The sequence below is a fragment of the Ixodes scapularis genome, unplaced genomic scaffold, assembly GCF_016920785.2.
Source record: "Ixodes scapularis isolate PalLabHiFi unplaced genomic scaffold, ASM1692078v2 PGA_scaffold1__304_contigs__length_218370807, whole genome shotgun sequence".
Classification (NCBI taxonomy): domain Eukaryota; kingdom Metazoa; phylum Arthropoda; class Arachnida; order Ixodida; family Ixodidae; genus Ixodes; species Ixodes scapularis.
In genome coordinates, this window is record NW_024609846.1 from 142,740,513 (window position 1) to 142,767,791 (window position 27,279).

Sequence of the window (27,279 nt, forward strand, 5' to 3'; positions counted from 1 at the left end):
CCCACCGGATATGCTGTGAACCGTTGCAAAATAACACTATTATTTCGTTTAACTCGATCACTATGATAGAAATACACTTTCCCTTTTAACTGCAAAAATCTTATAATTTTGCTGGAAAACTCCGAGTTCCAAAACAAGTTGAGTATTACCGCGGTAGTCGCCTTGTGATACTTCAGAAAGAAAATATTGTCCGAAGGCCAAAAATAAAAGCCACTCCTAGAAAAGTTAAATGGCGTAAAACAGCTGTTCCAGAGACATAATTATATGCATGGTTACACCCCCCTAGCACCCTTATCTCATGTAACACTCATTTTTAATCGTAAAGTAGGGTGATGTGCTGCATGCGATACCCTTCATTTTTCAAGAGTGCAGAAGGGGTGTTGAAAAGGGTACCACACTGAAGTGATTCAATCATTCATTCATTGCTTTATTTCCAAATTTGTTTTCAAAATACACAAAAACTGTTTGGACCCATAGCCGTTAAGGTTAGTCCGGGGTCCAGTCGTAATGCAGGTTCAAAAAGCGGCAGAATACAAAAAACTCATGCAATGCGCAAAAAAAAGAAAAGAAAAGAAATTACGTTCTAGAAAGCAGTCAGTGTAACTGCATTTCATAATTACGAAATAATCTTTTTAAGGACGGCAGAAGGTTAGTTTCCAAATTTATATTAATAGGTATTTCATTCCAAACTAGAGAATCTTAAAAGTCAATCAGCCTTTGTTCATATGCATTATGACCATGGCGGTAAATTAAACATATAATTCACTGCAGCTCTTGTTTGTCCTCTGGGAGATCGAAATAAGTTCAAAGATGCGGGTGTCTTAGGCGTTTTAGGTGTGTTTGCCCTCCAAAAGCAGATTTAACGTAGATTGTTTAAGTCACAATGTCGAATCATGCTTGCCCATAATAATGCTATTTACATGGACATATATTCCTTGAACTTGGATATATTATGCGTTAAGTGAAATACTGGCGAGAAGAGCACAATACTGGGGAAAACAATTTTGGGGACGTGTTTTTGTCGCAAAGTTAAGGTTGATATTTGAGCTAGTTTCTATTCTAACATATTGAGTTATCTAGCGCACAAAGTAGACAGAAGAACAGGACAAAAACGTCCCTAATCCTCTCAGTCAGTAAACTATTTACTAGTAAACCTATAGTTGTGAGTAGCGCTCTTTACTGTCCTGTTCTTTATGCTTTTGTCTTCTTTCTACATCAGTTAATATTCTTTGTTTTTTGTTCGTATCTCTACATCAGGCTGTAGCCTATTAGTCAGTAACATATCAGTCAGTTACTTATTTGTCAGTAATCCTATATATCTGAGAGTAAAGCGCCGTTCACACTCTTGCGGCCGAGTAAGACCGAGAGAGACCAGACCGGTTTTTACGCCTTAGGACTTCTTAGGACCGGATGCACTGCAGCGGAGCTGGTCCTAAGAGACCGCAAGAGGCTTAAAAACCGGTCTGATCTCTCTCCATCTTACTCGGTCGCAAGAGTGTGAACGGGCCTTAACGCTCTTTTCTCTCCTTTTCTTCTCTCTACTTTGTGTTCGAAATACCGCAATATGTTTGGTCGCACAGACGGCCCATGCTTTGTTTGCGTGCTTGCTTCACCTTGTCCTGTAGAATGAGTTTGGCTCGACGCCTCTCGACACGACACACTGTGTACTCCTAGTGTAGTAGATGGACGGAAGTAGATGGGCCGTATTCCAATCGAAAGCTGACGCAACGCTTCTTTCCTCGCTGACTAGACACCAGTGCCAGACGTACGTCCTCCTCGATCGCATCCGTGTTACTCCCAAATAGGGGGAAAGGGGGGGGGGGGGGGGTTCATAGCATATCTATTAGATATAAAAAGGCGCACTGCTCCTTTAAACGAGCTCGTTCCGGACTTTCCCGGAGAGCAAGCGCTGAAAAGAGCGACAGCGGAGCACCAAAAAAAGAAAACGGACCCTACATTAGACGGGCTCAGTTGACCGCAACGGGTGTACAAGTGGAATAGAAGTGTTCTCTGTATTTAAACTGGAGGCTAGACACGTCACTTTATTTAGCTCTTCGAAAGGCAACATGATATGAAAGTAATCGGCTAAAGTAACACCACACGGCATACTCTCGATCAGTTTCGGTTTGAGATTCACACAGTGATAAGCTTACTCAAGCCACGTTGCCCGATGCTTGTTCCGCGCATGTTACAGCAAACGTTATAACAATCTCTGCATTTCTAGTCAATAATCGGGTAAACTAACACGCATGGTATGCTCCCGAGCGAATTTGGTTTGAGATTCACGCAACGATAAGCTTACTCAAGCCATGTTGCCCCATGCTCGTTTCGCACGGGTAATAGCAACGCAAGTTGCAACAATCTCTGCATTCCTAGTCTGATAATTTTTACTCTTGTGTTGTACAATTAGTCTTGTTTTTATTAAATTTAGTGCTTGAGAATATGTGACTGAGGTCAGTGCACGTGCAAGTCGTGTTGTCAGAGGGGTTCGGTACGATATCTGACTTCTGCTCTTTTTTTTTCTTTCTCCTGCTGCACTGCCTGTAAGCCTCAACATGTACCAGAAGTTTATTGTAGCGGGCAAACGCTGGCCCACGCTTTCCAATGTTAGACGAGTGACTGAGTATCCCTACTTGCCCCCAATTTAAAAGCCTATAAGTTAAATATCAAGCACTTATGTAAAAAAACTAGTGGGATATAATCAGATTTAAAAACACTAGCATAATGGAGTTCTTTCTTTTATGTACTGCACTCGGAGAACATGTGCACCCCTATCAAATTCTTTTATATCCTTTAATTTTCCGCTTACAACAAAATGTTGTCACTTTCCAAGCATGAGGATTTGTTTTTATATAAACAGTGTTGAAATCTCAAAACATTAGGCGTTACAACCAAAACCATGTTGTATCAAAGTGGCTCTAATGGAGACAAGGTGTACAGCTGGTAGTTGTTCGTATCATTTTATTTTACAAGCCTCACATACAATTTTATATTGAAAGTAGTTTCCTTTAAAATAAATAAAGTTTTAAAACAACCTTGTAGGTACCTTTGAAACATTATGGAAATGGGAATTGAAAAAAGAGCCATTTCCAGCATTGGACCATTGAACTATAATAAAGTAATTATACTTTCAGAAACCAGAAACAAACTTGCAGCCTTCTTATTGGCACCTTTGAATATGAAACAAAGCAATAAACTTACATGAAAACAGGGAACATTTAACCCCCAAAAAATGTTATGTATGCATTAAAAAAATAATAAATAACCAAACCATGCAGCACTGCAGTCATTTAACCATTCTAAAAATATAGCTTAAAATATCTATAACACAAAAAAGAATATGAGATATGATTTACACCGAGCAAAGTTTCAACAAACAAAAGTATGAGGGGGACCCAAAAATTGCGAGAATGAATTTCAGGAGGACAGAGCGTTCGTAGCACCAGCTTCCCCCTCAGCAGCGCTCAGCGACACCCTTCCCGAGTCAGTTTGCCGACCGGCGTGGTCTGCTAAGAATCTAGCGGCATGATTTCAATTTTTTCCCGAGCACTTCAAAATCATTTTAGTTTTATGTAATGTCTGATTTGAAGGACCTTCTACATTCGGAAAACAATTTTCTTTTAAGACTTGATTCATGTGGGCCAACAGGAGAAAGTCACACGGGGCGATGTCCGGTGAGTACGGGAGGTGGAGAAGCGGTGTCATGCCATTTCTGCTTAAAAATTGTTGTACTTACAGGGCAGCATGTGCTGGGGCATTGTCGTGATAAAGCTAGCACCCCCCCCCCCCCTTCCACTCCCATCTGAGCGTTAATGCCTTACTGAGTTTCGCCAGCGTTGCCACATTTCCAGGTGAAACACCTGATTTACAGTTTCACCAGTGGGAACAAACTTGGCGTAAAAGATGCCAACTTTTGTTTGTGTTTTCATCACTTGAAGACGTTGAGGGTCACCATGAACGAGGTTGGTCGTCGTTCAATAATTCACCGGCCTTAAAGCGAAGACTTCGCTCGTAGACCCGCGATTTTTTTTTATCGGCGTCTTCTTTGTAAGCTCTTTGAAGCATTACGAGAGTTTCCGCCGCCGTTCTTCCTAAAAGGAAACAAAATTTCACAGCCGCACGCTGCTTCTTTACCTCAAATATTGCAACAACAAAAATTCGAGGAATGATGTTGAAGCGTTTGGGGAAAAACATTCCAACAGGCCGCTAGAACTTTACCAGAAAATGCCGGTCGGAAATCTAGATAGACCAACTGACTTACTTTCGAACGAACCAGCCAATAAATATATTTCGAACAAACCGAATCAAGATTAGACCTTCCACTGAAACAAGTAGCCAAGTGAAATCTCCAAGAAGCTGAATGTTCAGGCGGTGGTAACCTGCCAAATCGATAGCCTCGACTAAAAATAGTTTCATTGCATCAATTGCCGAAGTAAATGTGAAACACATGCACATAAAGACAGGCATTGTACGATGGTTCCCACATCAATCGTAGCTGGCATCCTATGACACTGAATCATAGAGCAGAACATCAAAACTGAAGCACACAAACGGCGAAAGAGGAGCGAGTTCGGGATCGAGCTGTTACTTACAATAGCACAAATAGCGCCCGGGATGACGCAACAAGCTTATAAAAGCCAATTACTCCACTGCCACTGAATTGGAACTCGCAACTTAATTGAAAGTTCAAGCGCTACATAGATTCGGGATATCAAAACAATGATGGGTGCAGCTCAGAAATTCAGCCGAAGTCCGAACTTGAAGAAAAAAGTACTGGCGACACCATCACACACCTCTCAGCGTGTTTCCAGTGTCGATCTCCAGTCTCAGTGTTCAATAAGATCAGATATACGAGTAGTGAGTTTTTAATACAATTCTTGACAATAAAATACTGCAAAAAGAATATTCTTGCCTCCCATTCCGGCATACACTCACGTTCAACCAAGCGCACCGTCGTTTGTTGTTATTTGTAATATACCGAATCTGCCGAACTTCAGGTTTAGCGAACTTCGGCCCATGCCGCGCGTTTGAAGAAGAGTTCGGCAAAGATTCGGCAAAAATTGAGCAAACGTCTGCGCACGCCCGAGAACGCGACGGGGATGGACAGGGTCAAAAATTGCAAGTAGAAGCTGCGGTCGTGTGTTTACCCTCGTACAGTGTTGTACTACCAGCGGTTATGGCGAGGTGCGGACTATGTGGTAACTGCCTGTTTCTCAGCCTTGGTGAGTGTGATTTTATTTAATATATATTGCCTCAAGAGCAGAAAATCGAGCAGGAATTTAGACAGCCCACTACGAAAGTGACAAATAATGCGGTACATTCTGGTTAACATGATTTTCATTTAACGTTTCCGCTGATGTAACGAGGTAGTTGCAACATTGACTGACAAGTACTTTAAAGCACTCCTCCGAATTGTAGCAATCCTGCTTTCGGCTCACAAAAAGCTTGGGCCAAAACGAAAAAAAAATATTGCTTTTTAATTAACGTTATTTCGCGGTTCCCCCCCCCCCCCCCTCCCCCCTCAGCTATCCGCATAAAACTATAAACCCAGAACTACCATCCTCGACGTAGCACGTACAACCGACCATTCCTAGCTCTTCCCATCTTCCTAAACGTCCGCGTGTATCCAACCTCAAAAACCGGCATTTTAAAAGTTAAAAACGAGACGTTGCGAATATGGGACGCAGACTTTCAAGCAAAGCTGGCATCAATTGACTCAAATTGAGAAATATACATATTAACAATAATGTTGTTATCTCTTCTGGTGAAGCCTCAGCAGCCGTTGCATTCATTTTCGCGCATGAAAAGGTGACTCGCAGAGTAAGTAATAACACAGTGTTACCGCCTTTATTTCAACAATGTACACACATGCAATGGAGGCTTGCGCTGACGAGGCCACAAAACCGGAACTCGCGTATCGTGACTACGTCCGCTACTACTCCACCTCGTTGTCACACCACGCCTGCAAAAGATCCCTGTAAAATTGCCACTAAAAACACAAAAACGACACGGATATAAGTACCGTGTAGAATGTCACCTTATTTAGTATTAACGGTGTCAATATGCATTTAAAAAATCTAAGAACTTGCTTTTTGCCCGAAAAAACAAAATATAATATTTTCGGTCTGGCAACTAAGATTTTTGCCGAATCTTTGCCGTAGTTTTGAGAAAAGTTCGCCCAATCTTTTATTTGGCTAAATACGGCATATCCCTACTTGTTACGATGCTCACCTGTCTCCAATGGATGAACAAATACCGTAGACACTAATACAGGAAACTCCGGTGTAAAATAGGAGACGGAAGTAAAAAGCAATCCTGGCGGTATGGAGTGGACAACTCGCCACTTTCGCCGGAAATGAATCAAGTGGGTGTGACTCACTAGAGGAATTGATAAACTATAAAATATACATTTTTTTTTCTTTGGAGCATAGGGAGCATAAGCTCGTGATATTGGACCTCTTGGTATTTTGATGTCAAAATGCAGTGTTGTATAGACCAGTCGGGATTTGTATAGCGATTTTGTACAATCTAAATAATTATTAACCTGTTCTGAGCTTGTTGATTTATTTGTTTTTTTCCTACCGAAACATGTCTTATTAGATGTCCTTGGCTCCAAGTGACCATAATTGGCAATAGGCATCAATATTTTGTGAGATCGACTTGATATGACACTAAGTGACAATAGAAGTGATTAAATATGTGATTTTTTGTTTGCTTGCACTTATGAATGGCTTCAAGTAGCTATTGTTGGCTATTAGCATCTTCTTTGACCAGATTGACCTTAAATGGTGCCAATGACTATTGATGAGATAATCGACAATTATCTATTTTTGCGTTGGTGAATGCATATGGCTTCAGCTGGCTATTATTGGCTATCAACCTTCATTTGTATATATATTTGCTAGGTATGGCTGAAAATATTAATAATCAGTAATGGAAACTGAGCTATTTCTGTTTATAAACTCGAATGACTTCAGGTGGCTATTGTTGGCTAATAGAATATATTTCTGTCCAGATTGGCTGAATGGCTGCTACTAATGGCTGTTAGTCAGTATAATAGCAATTATCTGCTGTCTGAGTCTTTATTAATGAGATTGGCTTCAAATGGCTATTATTGGTTATAAGCACCTATTTTTGAATAGATTGGCTGCAAATGACTACAACCCGCTATCAGTAGATAACTATTGCTTGAGCTATTTTTATATTTACGAAATGGAATGGCGGAGGGCAAGTTCGTCTGCTTCTTGCGCAGGGGGTAGCGGTGACGTCAGAACGCCAAGCCCTGATTGGCTGATCGCGACCCCCTATCTGAGCGTCGCCTGCTCCTTTGCAACGTCGTCTGCTCGCAACGACGTCTGCGTCTGTCTTACCTTTCTTGCGACTTTCCGAAGTGCAGAGGCCAGATTCACGAAACGATCTTACGCCAAAAATGTGCGTAAGACAAAACGTAAGAACAAATTCGTATTCACGAAACGAAATTTTCGTAAGTTTCGCGTAGGTTACGACGAAATCCTACGACAGCTCCGAAGCTGTCTTACGCACTTCTTACGATCAAATAGCATGGCGGACGGCGTCGCGGTGGCGACGACCCACGGACGTTTATTTTTCTACGTGCGCTTCTCACGCGTCCCGACAGCAAGAAAAAAGTAAAAAGTACTTGAAACAGACCACGACGAACAAGAACGCTGGATCCACAAACACCCGGGAAAAGCTCCAACGGCCACGATTTCACCGAACGCGTCCAAGCGAGCTCAGCAGTTAGGCCTAGCAGGCACTTCGCGACTCGGCGACCGTCTGCCAACGACCGGCTGGCGTGCTGAATGGAATATGCCCGCGCGACCCTTGTGAACCCTTCCAGTATTATACTTTGATCGATGACCTCAATTTTATAGTAAGAGGTCAATTTCTTCCTCTTGTTATCTCCTTGTTTCCGGAGGCAACGGTGACTCTCGCCGGTGAAAAAGCGGTGAATCTCCGACAGACGCAGGAAAGGTAAAGCAGCCATCGCTTTGACTAGCAGACGTAAAACAGACGACGTTAACTGCGCCAACCCGCCGACGCCGTTAAAGAGTGAGGGGTCTCGCCGCACACGAAAGGAGGGAAAAAGTATTTGGGAGTGAACTTGCGGACACTAACACGCTCACCTCTCAGTTCTTAGCAAACAAACCTCGGCGCCTCGGGACACCTCGCCAGTGAGTCCTTTGACTTCCCTCCTTGATGCGCGTCTGCTAGTTGTTAGACAAAAACAACGTACCGCTCGAGTTATTTCGTCTGTCCTCTCTGAAAGGCGAAGTCGAGCTCGCTCGTAAAGACCTGCACTTCCGAAAGTCGCAGGTAAGGTAAACAGACGCAGACGGGGCGCGGCATCGTCACGGAAACTACGATGACCTTGTTTTTGGTGCAGATGCTGCTATCCGCTGCCTTGTCAGCGGCGCAGCCAACTGCCCCTCCTGGATGCACACTTACCGTCAACGCCCCTTCTTTCCTGGACGCGAGCACCTTCTGCATGGTGGATATGCCCGACGCCCCGGCTTACATCCCGCCAAAACTGAACGACGAAAACCTCTTCACCTGGCAACCTGGAACGATGTCCGATGCATGTCTTCAAAAGCACTCAACGCAGCTCTACCAGTCGGCGCGCGGCATCGTCACGGAAACTACGATGACCTTGTTTTTGGTGCAGGTTAGTTACTTTAAAGATACCGCATGTTTTCACGATGATTACCCTTGCCTGCTTGCGATGTCGTGCCCCAACGACCTGGTTGATTTGTGTAAAAAAAAGCTACTGTGTCTAGTTCTGAACTATAGTTACGCGGCGTTTCTAAAGCAGCTTCTCATTCTATCGGGTGATGTAGAACTAAACCCCGGCCCCACAGAAACCATAGAAACTGATAAACTAGAGTCTATTCTAGCAGCTGTGCAGCGAATAGAGGCTGGACAGTCCGCAATGCTAGCTTCAATCACGTCGCTTTAAAACAATCAAAAAACGACCGACGCACTGGTCAATGAACTATCGGAGAGGGTCGCTACGGTCGAACGCAATCTCGCGTCGGTCCCGTTACAAGCACCCCAGAACCCACCCATTGACAACGATAACACAGTAAACTCTGAGCTCTTGGAAATTAGGACCAGGTGTGACGACGCAGAGAACAGGCTTCGGCGGTCAAATCTTTTGTTTCTTGGCATCCCAGATTCGCATTCTGAATCTTGGCTTCAGTCAGAAGAGAAGATACTCGAGTTCTGTAGGGAGAGGATTGGACTAACGCTAGATGCCAACAATCTTGAACGATCTCATCGTTTAGGTCGTTTTTGCCCTGAGAAAAACAGACTGATTATAGTAAAGTTTCTGAAGTTCAAAAATAAAACCGCAATCTTGGCATCGGGATCTAAACTGAAGGGCTCCCAATTCGCTGTCTGAGAAGACTTATCACCCTCTGTTCGATTAGCACGGAGTAAGCTGTTTCAATTCGCAACTCCACAAAACGTCCCATTCACGATTCGTTTCGATAAACTCCGTATGCTAAACAAATGCTTTGTATATGACGCTGCATCAGACCATGTAAAAGAATTTTCTGCATAACTACGCTCTGTAATAAGCCCATCTCGTAATGCTCCCAGTTCATTAACACGTACGGTAACAAAAAGTTCGTCATATCACGTTTCTTTCACTAATATTTGCAGCCTCATGCATAAAAGAGAGGTACTGTGCTGTGTTTTGGAAGATAGTAATGCTGATATTGCTGTGCTGACCGAGACATGGTTGAAGCCAGATGTTCGCGATAACGAGCTACTTCCCGATCACCTTAATCTCTGTATCTACCGAAAGGACAGGCCACTCCAACGCGGTGGGGGTGTTCTTATCGGAGTCAAAAGGCATGTCACTTCGTTCTGCATTCAGTTACAATGCAGTTTGGAAATTACTTGTGTCTGTCTTTGTTCGGCTGTAATAAAAACTGTAGTTGTTGTCTGCTACAGACCCCCGGATATTGACTCTGCATTCACAAGTGAATTGCATAAAGTCCTATTGGAGATAACTGAACGTTTTCCAAAAGCGAACCTTCTGTTAATCGGAGATTTCAACTTTCAAAATATAAGCCGGTCAAGTCTAATAGCCGACGCATCACGTGATTCTCGCGAGTTTCTGGAACTATGTTTGCTTTTTTAATCTAACCCAGGCCGTTATGAGCCCAACCCGTGGGAATAACATCCTTGACCTTGTACTCACGTCCTCCCCTGATCTTGTTCGATTCGTTACCTACAGCAATGGATTCAGTGACGATAAACGTTTGCACATCTCGCTGTCCCTTCCCATTTTGGTGAAGATGCCTGTTAAAAAGGTGATACGGGATTACAGTAGAGCAGATTTCGTGTCAATGAACAGAAATCTGACCACTTTTTTGCAGTCGTATCAAATCGATTTTAATCTAAGGAGTGTGAATGACAACTGGATTTTATATAAAAATGAATTGAATGACCTTATTCAGGCATTTGTACCTACTCTACGGATCCGAAGTGATGGTTGCCAGCCCTGGTATAACAAAAGACTTAAATCACTTGGCAATAAGAAAAAACGCCTCTTTCGCAAAGCGAGACTGACCTGCTCTTCAAATATTTGAGATAAGTATTATGATTGCCTTAAGGACTATATTCAACTAATAAAAGCTTAAAAAATATTTTAATCGGGACCTTCCAACTATCCTTCAGGACAACCCCAAAAAGTTTTGGGACATAATCACGTCAAAAAACAACAATAATATCATTCAACTTGTCGATGGGGGTGGAAATTCAGTTGAGGAAGAAATGTGCTCAGAGGTAATGAATAGCTTTTTCGCATCCATCTCCACGGACGAGTGTCCTTTAAATGTGCCTGAGCTACCCGCCGTTCACTACGAGCCCATGTGGTCGCGGGTTCGATACGCGGTGGTGCTTCTTTTTTTTTTTCTCGAACTTTTTGTTTTATCGAGGCATTTGGCGATATTTATGAGTGCGTATAGCTTTACTCTTATATAAATGCTGCCCTTGTTGATGAAATTCCCTTGTCAGTGGCAGTCAGACGTCATCTGATGGACCATCAGATGACGTCTGATGGTCCATCACGTTCCACCAAGGCTGCTGACTGGCAGTCAGTGTCCCAAATTACGTAGCTTGATGGAATTTTCAATAGGGTCTGTTCACAACCCACAACACTGCCATCACGATGTCGCTGACACGCAGAAATACAGAACCACGTTGACGATGTTGCTAACACGCAGAAATACAGAATCACGTTGAATGCCGGTTGGCACTCGGCACGGGACAACAGAACCGAACTCAGCACGGAAGGCACCCAGGCAGCCGGCAGGAAAACCTGCCTGCATTGGACGCAGTTCCCGCGATTTCCATAACGTCGAAAACGTCGACACAGTTCCTCGTGGTTTCGCTGCTGTAGTTACGCGTGTGTCCCGCAAATCGGAGACGGCCGTCTTACCCAGCGTATGTAGCGCTGCTGGCGCTGCTCCGGAACCTCGCTGTTTCTAGCGGCTCCGTTAGCTCGTTTGATAAAATTAGTGGTAAAAAGTCAATGCAACCGAAATTTTCTGCACGTTTGGACTAGAAGACAAAATTACAGGCGGCCTTCGCTGCCGCTGAATCTCAATCAACTCAACATTAATTAATTAAAAAACGTGCGCGATGTGCTCGAAAAACAAAACCGAAAGAAGATGAGTCGGGAGGGCGAAAACTTTCTCCGGTCTGCCTGGAGAAGGAGGAAAACGTCTCGGTGAATAATAAGGACTTTAATTTTCCTTTCATCGGTCTGGGTTTGTTTATGTGTGTTTTGGTAAATAAAAATTAAAAAAAAACTTGACGAAAAAAAAAGCCCGTTCCTTTAGGGATCGAACCTTTGACCCCTTGGTCAGTAGCGCGATGTTTTCCCCTGCGCCAACTCAACAAGGAGAAACTCGTCCTCCTCTATTCATCCGAACTGTCGGTCCTCCCTTCTCAGGGCAACTTGTCCGCAACAAGGAGGAACAGTCGCTGTTGCTACCTTTCTCCTCCTTTTTTTCTTAGAGTGCGACTGCCAGGCTTTGCAGCGAGTAAGCCGACACCGGCCACCATCTCCTTGAATGCGCTGAACACGACGGCGCTCGAACAGTGCTGAAGGCGGCCAGCGCCGAACCATGGTGCACCTGTGGAACCAAGAGAGAATCAAAACAGACCAAGGGGCAAGCCCTGAAAGCCATGCATGCTCACCTTGCTGGAGGAAATTGGTCCGCTCCAAAAATCCGCCAATCCGCTGTCGTGGGCTAACCGGAACTGCCCACGACCAGAGAAAAAATGGCTATACTGGCGGCTGGCCTCCCCCGCTTGCACACACCACCCTCCCCCGCCGACCGCTGGCCTGGCAGCTCAGCAGCCTCCCCCCATCGCCGGGCGGAGAGAGGGGCAGTGTGACCTGCTCTTGGGGACCGTCTCCCGTGGAAGAACCGGTTCCCGGAACGAGTCGCTCCCGCGTGGGTCCCTCTTTCTGGAAAGCGCGCAGTGCTGTCGGCTTGTTTTTTTTGTTTTTTTTTTCGAGCGCAGCTCTTAGGGGCCCGTTTCCGGCGTGAGCGGCGTCGGCGTCGCCGTCGGCGTAACCGCGAGGTCACGTGACCCCCCCCCGAGGTCACGTGACCCCCCCCCCCCCGAGGTCACGTGACCCACCCAGGTCACGTGACACCCCTAGGTCATGTGACCCCCTGAGGTCACGTGACCACCAGAAGTCACGTGAACCCCTGAGGTGACGTGACCCCCTGAAGTCACGTGACTTCCGGGGGTCACGTGACCTAAGGGGGGCACGTGACCCACCCAGGTCACGTGACACCCCAAGGTCACGTGACCCCTGAGGTCACGTGACCCCCTTGAGGTGACGTGACCCCCTAAGGTCATGTGACCCCTTCAGGTCACGTGACCTCCAAAGGTCACGTGAGCCCTTGAGGTCATGTGACCCCCTTGAGGTCACGTGACCTCAAGGAGTCACCTATCCCTCAGTACGCTTCCCTCTTCATCCTCAAGAGCTGCGCTCCAACCGGCGTTACAGGGAATTGTAAACGGCTTTAATTTTTTTTTATATATGGTTGTACGGATTTCGCCTCCAGCGACGGGATTGCGTTCGCCTCAAAACGCCGCTCGGCCAACACCACTTGGCCAGCGGCTCGTCGATTCTCTACGTGGGGCGGTCGCCCTCAGTGGCCTCCTTGCCGACCGAACACCCGGGCAGTGACAGACGGCCCACTCGTATTTGATAGAAGAGCAGTACTAAAAATCTGGCCGTACATACACACGATCGGCATTCTTCAAATACTTTTTTTCTCGTAGCGTACAATAAGGCTATATTCTAATTCTGCGAAATGTGTTTTCTCCACCTAAGCCGTGGCCCACAGACATCTCAAGAAGCCTGAAGGTTTTCCCGACCCCACTAGAAAAGTTCTTGACAGGCTTTCAGACATTTCAAGGCATTGTAAAAGGCACTTCAAGCATTTCAAGAGCGGCTCTGACGGGGCCAGCGAATACACCAAGAAATATCGGTGCTCCCTTCAAACATCTCAGAAATTCCTGAAGTCCCCTTCACACCCTTTAAAAAAATCCTGAAGTCCTATCAGAGCGATTTTCAATAGGGGTACCATATTTTCCGGGCTATACACTTTTAAAAGTTGAAATTTTAGGCTGTGCGGACTATACGGGATTTTTGTTTTTCAATATTGCTGATTATGTCGAGACGAGGCGGATTTTTGTAAATGAAAGAGTATGTTAATGATGATTTATCTATATTATGGTTTTTTTTTTGGAGCTAAGAAAGCAGATATTTTCTCAAGCTGTGCCGTCTATGAGAAGATATTCGTAATGACCAAGCACCAGGTGCGGACTATGCACCGTGTGTGGGCGATCTAAGCAAAATCTTGTTATTTTTACCCAAAATTTGCTCGTGTAAACTGTAGTCTGGAAAATACAGTACAGAAGCATAATGCAACAATTTCAGAAATGTTTTGTTGACAGTGAATTTTTTTTTATTGAGTTCTATTACAACTACGAGTAGGTAAACACACACAACCTTGTGACAATATAAAAACATTGGCGCAGACTCGGAGTATGCCCGGCAGGACACTTGCAGATGATGTACACATCTCAAGAAGCAAGGACTGTCAAAGAAATTGTAGGGCCGAGAACCCCGACTATTTCAGGGACCTTGCACGGCAGATCAGCTGTTCATGATATTCGAAATCACACGAAAGATGTCTCCTAGCTCGTGAGAAAGCAGTCATCACCTAAGCTTATCTATCTTTAGCCAACTATACCAATTCTTGGGGTGCAGACTAAACCAAAACACGTAACTCGAAGAAAGAAGAGATTACAGAAGTTACCAATCAGCTAACCATACTTTAACTGGCTAAGAACTGGGCACATATAGAGAGTTCAACATAGACAAGGAAGGGTCACCTGTACAGTTGAGCGAGGGAGTGAAAATTAATTTAAATTAACTAAGAATATTTCACGAGCAATTACAGGATTGGTAGATTCCCTGCAATTAGTCTTTATTCAATTAAGGTCACATCAGCTGGCATCTCGTCTAGTAACTTGTTGCATGATGATCCTCAGTGTCTTCCTTGCAGGTGTTCACGAAGTGCACGCTACAGATCCTCGCTGACGTTGGCACAATCAAAACAGAACCGCCCCCAATCAAAAATAAAACAATAATATAAGATCTCTGGTGTAATCAGCGAAAAATTGACACGAAATAATAACTATTATTGACCCTAACAAGTAAAAACGTAGTCAAGCTCTTTTTTTTAGGGGGGGGGGGGGTGTGGCTGGTTGAGGCGATTTGGAAGTGCATTCCTTGTGTGTGTTGTTTGGGAGGGGAAATGCATGTGAATATTATAGGGTCGTACATGATGGCTATAAACAGCTAAAAAAACGGGAACAGCGATTAAGAAACACACACGGCAGGACAAAGCAGTGCTTGCAACCCCCAAAAGCCCCTCCCCTAGCTAGAAGTCTGCTGACAAAGTAAGAACGGCAGGGCGTCTCTTGTGAACGGCCGACCTCAAGCACGTCTTCGTTGCTCTTCACTGCGATTTGGCTGCACGTGCACGCTCGAGGCTCGCGGGATAGAAGCCCTATCGAAGGTTGGAAGCTAGTGCTGAAGGAACTGAAGCTCCTCCCTGTCGTTATCATCCTGACAGTAATTCTAGTTGCAATATTCGTGCCAAAGGTGTAGTGTTACTGAATCATTATTGGGTTTAAGTGGTTCAGCGAACGTCCGGGAGTGGGAGCGGTGGCGTGCTGGTTCCGAGCGCTGCTGCTGTGCTGCGACTGTATCGTTAGGGCTAGGGAAATAAAGAGTCAGCGAGTGCTGTCTGAGACACAACGGAGTACGGTCATACTTTTATTTATACGACATGGTGTCAGAAGTGACAACTCCCACCGCCGTTGCCGGTAAGCATGTCTGACGAGGACCAGTCAGACTCCAGCGGTCAAAAACCTTCCGCTTCCACGCAACCGAAAATCATGAGCAGCGTCCAACAACCGCCCCCCTTCAACTTCGACAACGTGGCCGAGTGGCCGGCGTGGCTGGACGAGTTCGAAGACTACATGTTTGCATCCGGACTCAGCGAAAGAACCCAGGAGGCACAGGTCAGATCCCTACTATATTGCATGGGACGAAAAGCAAGAGAAATTTTGAAGACCTTTAACCTCACCGACGCTGAGTTCAAGAACTATTAGCTCGTAAAGGGGAAGTACAACGCCCATTTTGTGCATTCAAAGAACGTCGTCTACGAAAGCGCCTGTTTCAACCGACGTGTACAGGAAGCGGAGGAGACAGTGGACCAGTTTGTTACCGAATTGCACACTTTGGCGGCACGGTGCGAGTTCGGCGAGTTGAAAGAAAGACTCATCCGCGACCGGTTTATTGTGGGCCTCCGAGACGCGAAGCTGTCAGAAACGCTTCAAATGGATGCCGAGTTAACGCTGGACACAGCTTTGGCAAAAGCCCGACTCCGAGAGACCGTGAGAAAACAGCAAAAGGACCTGGCCAAAACTGAGCCTTCGCGACGCAGCGAAGACGCGGCCTTGAATGCAGACTCCGTTTCCAAGCCGCCGCGCAAGAGAGATGTACGCGCACCGAAGATCGAGGCCGGGCCTCCGACGCAAGCATGCGAGAATTGTGGGTACGGTCCCCACCAGAAACGAGACTGCCCGGCAAGAAACAAAGCGTGTATGAAATGCAAGAAAGTTGGACACTTCGCCAGGAAATGCCGAAGAGCGCTATCAAACCTGAGTAAGACGCACGTTGAAGAAGTGCATGCGTCTGAGAGCGGTTCATTCCTCGGAAGCGTATGCCGAAGCGGACCGAACGCGCGTTTGGCTGTGGTGACTGTGAACGGACACCCGCTCCGAGCAAAGATTGACTCAGGCGCTGACGTCACCGTCGTCGGAGAAGACTTCGCTGGCAAGCCGCCAAGACTTCTGCAAGCCGAGGATTTGAAGGGACTGAACAAGAAAAGCCTGGACGTGCTGGGGAAGTTTAAGGCTGTGGTCGAGTGGCAGGGCAAGGTTTCAGAAGAGACTATCTACGTCGTTCGAGATCTCCAAATGCCACTGCTGGGAATGCCAGCAATCGAGTCCCTCGGGATGGTTCGCTTTCTCAACGACGTTTCCCACAACAGGTCCAAGTACGAAAGTATGTGTCCGGAAGTGTTCCAAGGGCTTGGAACGATCCAAGGGGAACACATAATTCAGCTCAAACCTGACGCGGAACCATTTGCAGTCAGCACGCAAAGACGGATTCCATTTCCGATGAGACCAGGAGTCGAAAAGGAGCTGCAGAGACTCGAAGCCACTGGAATCATCAGAAAAGTTCACGGCCCGACCGACTGGTGCGCTCCTATCGTACCCGTTCAGAAGCCATCGGGCGATATCAGAATCTGCGTCGACCTTACAAAACTGAATGTCTCTGTGCGTCGAGAGCGACATATCATGCCCACTGTGGAGGAAGTTCTGGCGAACATCGGCGAAGCAAAGTTTTTCTCCAAACTAGACGCAAACTCTAGATTTCACCAGATTGTCTTGTCCCCCGAGTCACAAGAGCTGACCACGTTTATAACACCATTTGGGAGATATTGCTACAAGAGACTGCCCTTTGGTATAACCTCGGCACCTGAAATTTTTCAGAGAAAGATGACAGAGATTCTGGACGGACTTCAAGGTATCCAGAATTTAATGGACGATGTTTTGGTTTACGGAGCCACGCGAGAAGAACACGGCAACCGACTGAGAGCAGCCCTGCAGCAACTCGCCCGGTCCGGTGTGACGCTCAATCCCGGCAAGTGTCAGTTTGGCGTCACTGAGGTGTCGTTTTTAGGAGTGATCCTCGACAAGGATGGCATCCGTGCAGATCCAAAGAAGGTCAAGGCAATCCAGCTTCTACCTGCCCCTACAGATGTATCTGGACTCCGACGGCTGTTGGGTATGGTGAACCATGTTGCACGTTTTTTGCCCACCTTGTCGCAAGTGACAGCACCACTTCGTGAACTACTTCAGAAGAACAATGAGTGGACTTGGGGATTGGAGCAACAACGAGCCCTTGACAAAGTCAAGCAAATGATCACGTCAGAGAGATGCTTTGCAAAGTATGACAGTTCTGCTCGTACCATCGTCTCAGCGGATTCCTCATCCCATGGCCTGGGAGCGGTGCTCCTTCAAGAACAACGAGATGGTGAACTCCGTGCAGTTGCGTTCGCTTCTCGTTTTCTTACTCCAACAGAACAGCGCTATGCGCAGATCGAAAAAGAAGCCCTCGCACTGACATGGGCGGCTGAGAGATTTGAAGAGTATCTCCGAGGACTGGAGTTCGTTTTTCAGACAGACCATAAGCCCTGGTCCCACTGCTGGGCCAGCATAACCTGGATATGCTGCCCCCACGGGTGCAACGGTTTCGAATGCGCCTGATGCGATATTCGTACAAGATCGAATACATCCCAGGAAAGAACATGGCAGCAGCTGACACGCTCTCGAGAGCGCCCTGCAAAGATGCGTCATCTGAGGGCATGTTGAACCCTGCCGAGGTTTCGTCATTTGTTTTGGGGGCAATCAGCACACTGCCGGCGTCGGAAGACCTTCTTCAGAGGATCCGGAAGCTCCAGAGGGAGGACCAAGACTGTGCAAGTTTGTTCAAGTACTGTGAGGACGGCTGGCCATCGAAAAGCAAACTTTCATGGAACCTGAAGCCGTTCTTTGGAGAGCAAGGCGACATAACGGTGTGCCAAGGCCTACTGTTGAAAGGACCCCGGCTTATCATTCCCAAGTGTCTTCGAGCAGAGATGCTAACGCGGATCCACGAGGGACATCAAGGGATTGTACGATGTCGAGCACGGGCAAGGGAGTCCGTTTGGTGGCCGGGAATCAGCAGGGCCATAGTAGACATCGTAGACAAGTGTGCACAATGTGCGATGTACAAGAATCAAGCTCGAGAACCGATGTTGTCGTCTCAAACGCCAGAATTGCCCTGGCAGAAAGTCGCCGCTGACCTGTTCCAGCTCGATGGTGTGAACTATCTCCTGCTGGTTGATTACCGTTCCAGGTATCCTGAAGTCGCCATTCTTCAGTCCTCCACTTCAGCAAAGGCTGTTATAGAGCGAATAAAGAGTATATTCGCCTGACATGGGATACCGGAGGTCCTAGTTACGGACAATGGTCCGCAATTTTCCGCGACAGAGTTCAAGAACTTCGCCCAGCATTACGGGTTTCAACATATCACAACAAGTCCGAGGTACCCCCAAGCCAATGGGGAAATTGAACGAATGGTGAAGACAATCAAGAGGTTTGTGAAGAAGAGTGCAGATGCTTATCTGGCGCTGCTTAACTACCGCAACACACCAGGCCCTACAGGGCTCAGTCCCGCCCAACTACTCATGGGAAGAAGGCTCCGCAGCAGACTTCCCTTGTATCCTGATCAACTGAAGCCCCGAACCTTCAACCAGTCAGCATGGAAAAGGAAGGATCAGAAACAGAGACAAAGGCAGAAGCGGAATTATGATAGGCGCCACAGAGCAAGACCACTGGCACCCCTCAAAGAGGACGATCCGGTTTGGCTTCCAGAGCTTCTCACGTCGGGCACGGTTGTGGGCCATGCTCAAACGCCCAGATCCTTGTACGTCGAAATAAGTTCTGGAACCCTGAGAAGAAACCGCAGCCAGGCGATTCCCCTGCCGCAGCCGCAGGACTCGCCCCAGGAGACCTCTGGTGAAACGTGCAGTGCCAACCAGAACACAGCGAGATCTCCCGTCGGACTCCAGCATACGCGGTCGGGTCAAATCGTGAGACCTCCCAAAAGACTGGGATTTGATGACTGAACGTCGAGCTGACTAGTTCAGTTGTACATTAGGGCCATAGAACTTTAAAGGCGGGAAGATGTAGTGTTCCTGAATCATTATTGGGTTTAAGTGGTTCAGCGAACGTCCGGGAGTGGGAGCGGTGGCGTGCTGGTTCCGAGCGCTGCTGCTGCGCTGCGACTGTATCGTTAGGGCTAGGGAAATAAAGAGTCAGCGAGTGCTGTCTGAGACACAAAGGAGTACGGTCATACTTTTATTTATACGACCCAACATCACGATCCAGGCCCCGTCAAACACCTCAAGAGAAGGGACAGACGCGCACAAAAATCAAATATTCCGTCACGCAGGCACTGCCAACGGGCTTTCCCGCGATCGGTAGTCATGCTGTTATTGCTCTGACACCCATTCCATTTCGTTTTTCAGGAGTATTTAGCAAAACTGATCGACCAACAAACGAGACACTTACTTTTGTTGGAGCACTGCCGTGGTTCAGGCTTGGCGCCACTCGAGTCTCGTACGGCTTTTCGGGGAAGCGGTAGAATTTTAAGGACTGACTACAACAATATCGGAAGTTGTTACTGCAATCAACAACGAAATATTTGTGCTAGCCGGGCTTTTATATCTTCTTTATCGGAATTATTATTACTGACTAGCTTACCCGACCGCCTACGGCGGAGAAGCGAGGCGAAAAGCAACGAGCCACTCGGATTGGGGCGTCCCGCCAGGTGCTGAAATGGCGCTGTAGTCAGCGGCGAAACTTGAGCGCTTGGGTGACGGGGACCGCCGGAGGGGCCCGGCGTGCTAGGCCTAACGGGTAGGTCCAGCACGAATGGTCTCATCAGCGGTCCGCCATTGCTCAGAGTTTTATCGCTCGATTAGCAAAATTAGCTCACCGGTCCTTCTGTCCAGGCCTGTCATGGAGGTCCTTAACCCTTGAAATTGTACGTAGAGCGTTTTGAGCATACAGTGATCCCAAAAGGCCCAAAGTACTTAATTTTTCGGAGCTCGAGCTAACGTGAACGCTCACCGCCAATGCCTTTCGGACGCCTCGGTTTGCTTGTTTTAGAGCGCAGCTCTTAGGGGCCCGTTTCCGGCTTGAGCGGCGTCGGCGTCGCCGTCGCCGTCGCCGTAACCGCGAGGTCACGTGACCCCCCGAGGTCACGTGACCCACCCAGGTCACGTGACCCACCCAGGTCACGTGACCCCCAGAAGTCACGTGACCCCCAGAAGTCAGGTGACCCCCTGAAGTCACGTGACCCCCTTGAGGTCACGTGACCTCAAGGAGTCACCTATCCCTCAGTACGCTTCCATCTTCCTCCTCAAGAGCTGCGCTCTAACCGGCGTTACAGGGAATCGTAAACGGCTTTCATTTTTTCTCCCGCTCATAAAAAAGATGCCTCCATCAAATAATACTGGTACAGTAATCAACAGTAGCGGCGATCTGTTACAATACATCAAGCCTATAGCAGCGCGGTACTACATTTTCGTGGCAATGTATACTGGGCGTTTAGGCTATCTGCGCTGCCGCGGGCCGGCTCGAGAAAACGTCATTTGGGAAACGCACGTGCCAGAGTACGACAAAGTCAATGTTTTAAGAGCGTTTATTAGACTCCTTTAAAACACTATAATGTCCCCATCAAAATGTCCCGCGCGGTCAAAGTAAGTCTTGCTTGCCGGGCATGGGATCCCGAGAGTTCAGGTCTGCAAAGCGCTGGAGAAATCCCTGACGACTCGTTCAAATCCTCTCAGGTTCTCCAGGTGAGTGCCACTTTCCAAAGCGGAAGAAGGAGCGAAACCTCCTCACGCAGTAGTTGTAATCGTTGTCGAAAAAAATGTAGCGATACTGAAATGCAACCTCCTTGGTGTTTACGGCGACAGCAGTCATATATAGGCGAGGTTTCGCAGCGGATCTCCGGGCGTGTATCATGCAGCTTTTTCGTGACCCATCACGTCACAATGTCACGAAATTAGTCGACTGCGTGACGTCATAGTGTCTCATTACTTTATGGCGTCGTGTGACAACCGCGTCGCATGACGTCTAAGCGTCAAGTGATGTCACGAGACACAGTTACGTTAACCGAAAACCTCTCACCTTCAGTGGAAAAAAGTTATCCAAAACATTTGCAGGGAATGTTAATTCCTGTTTGCAGTGGAACTGTGTATAGCCTCCTTGCGGCATAATTCGCAGCAGAGTATGCAGCACCTTGGTTGTCGCGGCAGTTCATTTGCAGGAAACGGGAAGGAAGAGGGAATAAAAGAATTTCTTGATTATCTCAGCATCAAGGAGATTTCTGGGGATGTCTGTCTTCTCTCTGCACGTACTGGCTTCTGCAGCAGTAACTATTTTATAGAAAAATCCTAAAACAAATGACATCTTGCACGCGCGTTCATCAACGCCTTATTCTGGGTATTTACTTCGAATTTTTTATTTAAGGAAGGCGAGCGCGTGCGGCGCGTAGACGTTCATTGCCAGCATTCTCTTTGACGCTTGGGTAATTTAGGAATTGTTCTATTATTTCATCGAGACTTCTGAACGTCTCGGTAGAATGTCCCAAGATATTGGATCTACATTGAAAGCCCGCCCATCCAGTCTTGCTGGGCAGTTGGCTTAAAGGCATCCTCCCCATTCGAGGTTCGGGGATATTCTTAACCCTTGGGTCCCTATTGGAGCGCCGTGTGGGGCGATCTGAGGTAGCCATCGATCAAATGGTCCGCGAGCTCGTGAACGCACATTCAACACTTCGAATGGCTTCCGTAGTTCATGTGGAACTGTCCGTATAAACTTAAGAACTGTCCTAAAAAAACTGCGGAAACATATTTCCGGGGAGTTTGTGGCCTTCCTGTCTAATCCGGGGGATAAAAAAGGTTTGCAGGGGGTTTGCCCTATCCTTGGAATACTTCTTATGGAGCCCGAATCGCCCACGTTCACCTTTTGCGGTGCACGGATTTGTTTCGACAGACAGTTAAAGTGCTTTATAGATGCAATCTTTTCTGGCCTTTTTGGATTGTCTTTGAAAACTGCTTTGAATAAAACTGATTTAAAAGTAAAGGATAGCGGCCGCTTCAAATTGGCAACAAGTGAATCAAAGCGTACCGGAGGGCAGTCTTTTATAATCACTGAATGATATACGAAAAGGTAGGCCAGCACACACACGACAACCCGTATATTGGAAATGGCAACTGTGTAAGCGTAGCCTGAACGAAGGAAACAAACGCGAGCTAAAATAATTTAAGGTTTTTCCACGATATGAATTAGGATAAGGCTCAGGGAAATTAAACAAGACGGTAATGTGTAATGGCTATCTCACTCACGACTGTATAATGATAAATTATGCCGCGGTCACTATGTCCCCGGGATCAACGAAACTTCTATTTAAAAACTTGACGCTTGAATGTTCAAACCAATGTACCGGAGACGAAGTATTATATTTGTTTCACAACTTCATTTGGTGCTTTTTTTTCAACTCCCACTTCAGCGAGGGAATATTGTGCTTAGAAGTTTCTTTTATTTGTGTGCAGTGCTCAATTATTTATTTATAATTATCACAATCACGTATAGTATTCTGCGTTACCAATGTCAGTCTCAACATACTTTTTCTAGCCTACAAACTTATACATATGTTGTTAAAGTATAAGACGATTTCCAAGCTTGGGTACATCGATTGCATAGCATACGCCCTAGCAAACTACCAGAATGCCCCCCCCCCCTTTCCCTACGCACACACACGCGGTATTGCCACTCGGACTAATAACTTCAAACCGGCAATCCTGAGTGCCAGTTTTCTTTTCATGTTCTCTGTTATATTAGCAATAGTTGCGCAGCAAGGTGCTGCAAATAACGGCTTGCACCAGCGACAGTTTCAACAGTTTTTGTGTCCCACAAAGGCTCACTATGATGCAGCAGCACACATAAATTTTATGAACCTGGAAAGCAAGAGTTTAACAACTTTTTTAGCTTCATGAACATGTAGGGTGTTTTTCTTCGTGAAAGTAAGCCTCTGCGAGACTCCGCTGATCCTGATAGGGCGTGGGTCTCGACAAATGTAGGTGGGGATACTCTCAAATGTTACACTTTTCAAGCAATGCTCGAGTTTCGGAAGACTGAGTAATCTTTTTCCGCAAGAAAGCTTTCTAATTAAAAAGAAATGTACTAGTAGAAAAGACAAGCACACCGTCTAGCAAAGAGTGCCTCTGACACTGTGCACAATTGGAACAGAAAGTTGATTTTCAAAAATACTTAAAAGAACATCTGTATTTTTACCAAATATATTTAAGGCAGGCCACGGCCAAGTTCAAGAGCTTCACAAGATGAAAATCGATACTCAAAAACTAGACAATATGCTGAATAACGTGTCGTCAGTGAATGATTTCATTAAGAAAGGACACTAGTCAAGAAGGCAAACATTTTAACTGTTAGTTTAAATTATATATAATTTTCAGGGCATATTTAGAGCTGGGAAAGAGGAGGACATGCATAGTTTTAAGTTTAGAATATAATACTTTAAAGACTTAAATGTAAACATTTAGGCAGAACTCCACCTGGTTAGGTAAGCAATATAAAATGGGTACTTCAAAGACTCTAACCCTATTTTTCTTCGTGCCCGACGTTTCTAAGCCGGCACGGCTCGTTGACTCTATGGGGGCCCAAAGGTTTCAATCTGTCGTTGTTTTCTTCTTCATGTCAATCTTGTTTTCTTCTTTTTGAGTGTGGCACACCACGGCCCATGTATATAGCTGCTTTTCAGCGTTCCTGTGGATCGGTTCAGGTTGTTGTTGCTATTTTGTATGTGCCAGGAGTTTAGTCAGAGCCGTTTCCTCCAGTTTCTTTCCCTGTCAAGGATGGAACTGCTGTCGAAAGCGATGACGGGGCCGGTCTTCTCAGCATGTTCCGCTCGCGCGTGCCCTTGGATGTCTTTCTTCTTCACGTCATACTGATGTCTGCGCAGACGTTCGGGAAAGTTCCTTTTATTTTCTCCCATACGAGCCCTTAGCGAAAATTAATACGTTTGAAATATAACACATTCGAATTTGAGTGTATTTGAAATACAGTTCATAATTGTAGGTATACGAAAAATAGACCGAAAATATAACTTCTTTTTTTTTACTTAGTACTAAAATATACTTCTAAAAATCATTTTAAAATACCTTTACTTAAACTACATTTGAAGTTCCCTTCATGCGTTTTGAAATATGTAAATACTAAATTAATAGGAACAAAATACCTTTCACATATATCTCTTGAAATATTTATTTAATTCATGCAAAATTCACTCCAACAATAAAAAAAATGGAGCAATGAAAAATACGTGCAGAATACTCTTAAAATACCTAAAAACCGTAAATACTGTTGTGTTATACTCTAAGTACCTTTTGACTGCAATACTTTGGTAATTTGACTTAAACTACCAAAATATTGAAAAACTCCCCTTCTAGAAGTTCACTTCAAGCAGATATGGAGTACACTGAAGCGCCTAAATGCAACATTTGATTAGTTTGTCAACTGAATTGCGCAGCATCGCACTGATAAATCAGCCCAGTTTATGTTAATGTTTCCTTTTTTCTATCAAGAACACACCTGATCAGTTCCTTGCACACCAATCACAAACGGGGTTAGGGAACTACAACCACAACATTTGCTGATGCTGGAATGCTTCAGCAGGTGCTGTGAACAGTTACGTTTGGCTTGGTTTAGTTAGCACAATGTTAGTTCGCTGAACGTGTATACTCACCATTGTACGTGATGTGAATAGTGACTTTAATTTAGTGACATTAACTACCATATTAAATAGTCTACTACTAAAAAGGAAAGGCAAAATAACTACTGTAAAATACTTATTTTTCGCGGGCTCAATAGTTCGCGATTTAGGTAAAAGTTGGAGTTTTGGAATAATTCGCAAATTCTAATTTTCGCGACGCGCTGGGATCGCAATATAGATTTTAATGTCTTTACATTTTGCGGAATTGTTTGCGGGACCTATTTTTCGGAATTGTAGGCGATTCGCGAACTTTGCGAGAATTAGGTCCCCACAAAAATAAAGTCGTTTACAGTATTTTAAAGTAAAGAAACTGCCTTGATTCGCTTCGTCCTGAGTGGTGCTACGAAGAGAAGCAATAACATGTATTTTATGAGCCGTTTGTGTGGATATTGTTTTAGGGACTGCGCCGAATTGTTATTAGTTGTACCAATGCTTTTTAGTAAGAGATATCGTCCACGAACTTCGAAACACTGTTTCCCCTTTGACAGACTCCCGAGGAGAAGATCGAAAACTTGGAACCTTAATAAGCGCAGAGGTGGTCACCGAAAAAATGGTTACCTTCATTGTGTAGGCTATATAAGGCTCTAGAGCAGTCAACGGGTCTGTGAATAAGCTGTTCAGTGCGTCATGGTGTTTGTGTTCGTTTCTAATGTAGCTTTGTGAGATGTATTTAGTAACTCATAGAACTCGAAAATAATAAAAATTGTGTAACCGGTTTTTAATGCACAAATGGCATCTTGAGTGTGGAGGGATAATATTTTTGGTATCTAAAATATTTTTTGATCCATATTTATAATGTATTTTGAATACCTTACGCGCGTATTTCGAGTGCGGCCAAAATAATACAGAATAAATACAAAATGAATATTCGTATTCAATATATTTCAACTTCGTTTGAAGTACGATCTCTTTTCGCTAAGGGAGGCGATGCATTCAGCGCAAGGAATTCGGGTTTCAATGAGTATCCGGAGTCTCGGTCTCTTTACCTTCTGTAAAAATCTTGTTTTATAGAGTTTTGTACAAATATATAAAAACATCACTGCGCCCCGTGGAAAAGTATCGTTTAGAAAAGGTACATATAATATTTTGGTGAAACACACAATATAACACCTATGTCACGCAGCTAAAGAAAGAGATAACGGAAATTATGCAGCTTTCAGTTAAAAGTAAAACTGTGAAACAAGTGAATATTTGATTTGCGTGTATCAGTTGGAGATACTGCCGCTTCTTATAACCGCACATAATGAAGATGCAGAAAGTAATTTTACAACTACGTTGCCTTAAAAATTCCATTAGATAAACTGCTAAGACATACTTCACTCAGCAATTTATTATGAAATGATAGTCTTCCCGAACCGATATGTTATGTCAAAAAGTTGAACTCAGATAAACGCGTAAGAAAGTTCAGAAAGATGTAAGTTAGATAGATGGTGTTGGCATGTCGGTAATAATTAATTACGGAAAAATGCTTTAGTTACAGGTGTGAAACTTTCTGACACCATCCAGCGGGAATTCTAAAATTGATAAGACAACTTCCTAAAATGTGACTTAAAAAAAGAAATTGCAATTTTAAAGTAGTCTCCACCCCTTAAGTTTTAGGCTGGTCCCTTTGAATTAAGGTTTACCAGTACAGAAAACCTAGCTTCATGCTCGATGTCAGTATTCGCTACGGAACGTATAATTGCGAACTTACTTTGGCTCCAAATATTTTTCCGAGTTTGAGTAGGTAATATGAACGTTCCCATTATGGAACGCAATACTGAACACCAAAACTCTTCCTGAGAGGCGGTTTGAGCAATGTCAGGTGCCTAAATCTAGAAAACCAATTTTTTATTTGCATGTAAATTTGAGCTGGTGACAGATTTTGTATCTTTTACATAAGAAAAAAAAAATAATTCCCCCCGTACACACACACCACCGCCATGTTTCCCTCTGGCCCGTTTCAGCTCCGCTCTGAGGCGACTCGACACGTTGCAGCGAAAGGTTGCCCACCCCTGAAATAGAATAAAAAATTACAATATACTTTTTCAATTATTTATTTTAAACTTCACCTCGTACACCGCGAACGAAACAGGCATTTTATCTCGTAACTGGGTTGCACATATGATATTTCTAAGTAAAGAAAGAAAAAGTTCGCACATGAATCCATCTGTAGAAAAATATATGGGCGGTTT

At 45.2% G+C, this 27,279-nt stretch overlaps 1 protein-coding gene across 1 annotated transcript in view; it reads left to right on the forward strand.

Annotated features, from left to right (window-relative positions):
• The window catches only part of LOC115318382, an 80,871-nt gene that overhangs the window by 44,428 nt on the left and 9,164 nt on the right, over positions 1-27,279 (forward strand). The window contains exon 2 of the mRNA XM_042290963.1: positions 8,405-8,683. Within this exon, the coding sequence (XP_042146897.1) occupies positions 8,455-8,683 (229 nt within the window). The 5' untranslated portion in view covers positions 8,405-8,454. The remainder of the gene's footprint in view (positions 1-8,404; positions 8,684-27,279) is intronic.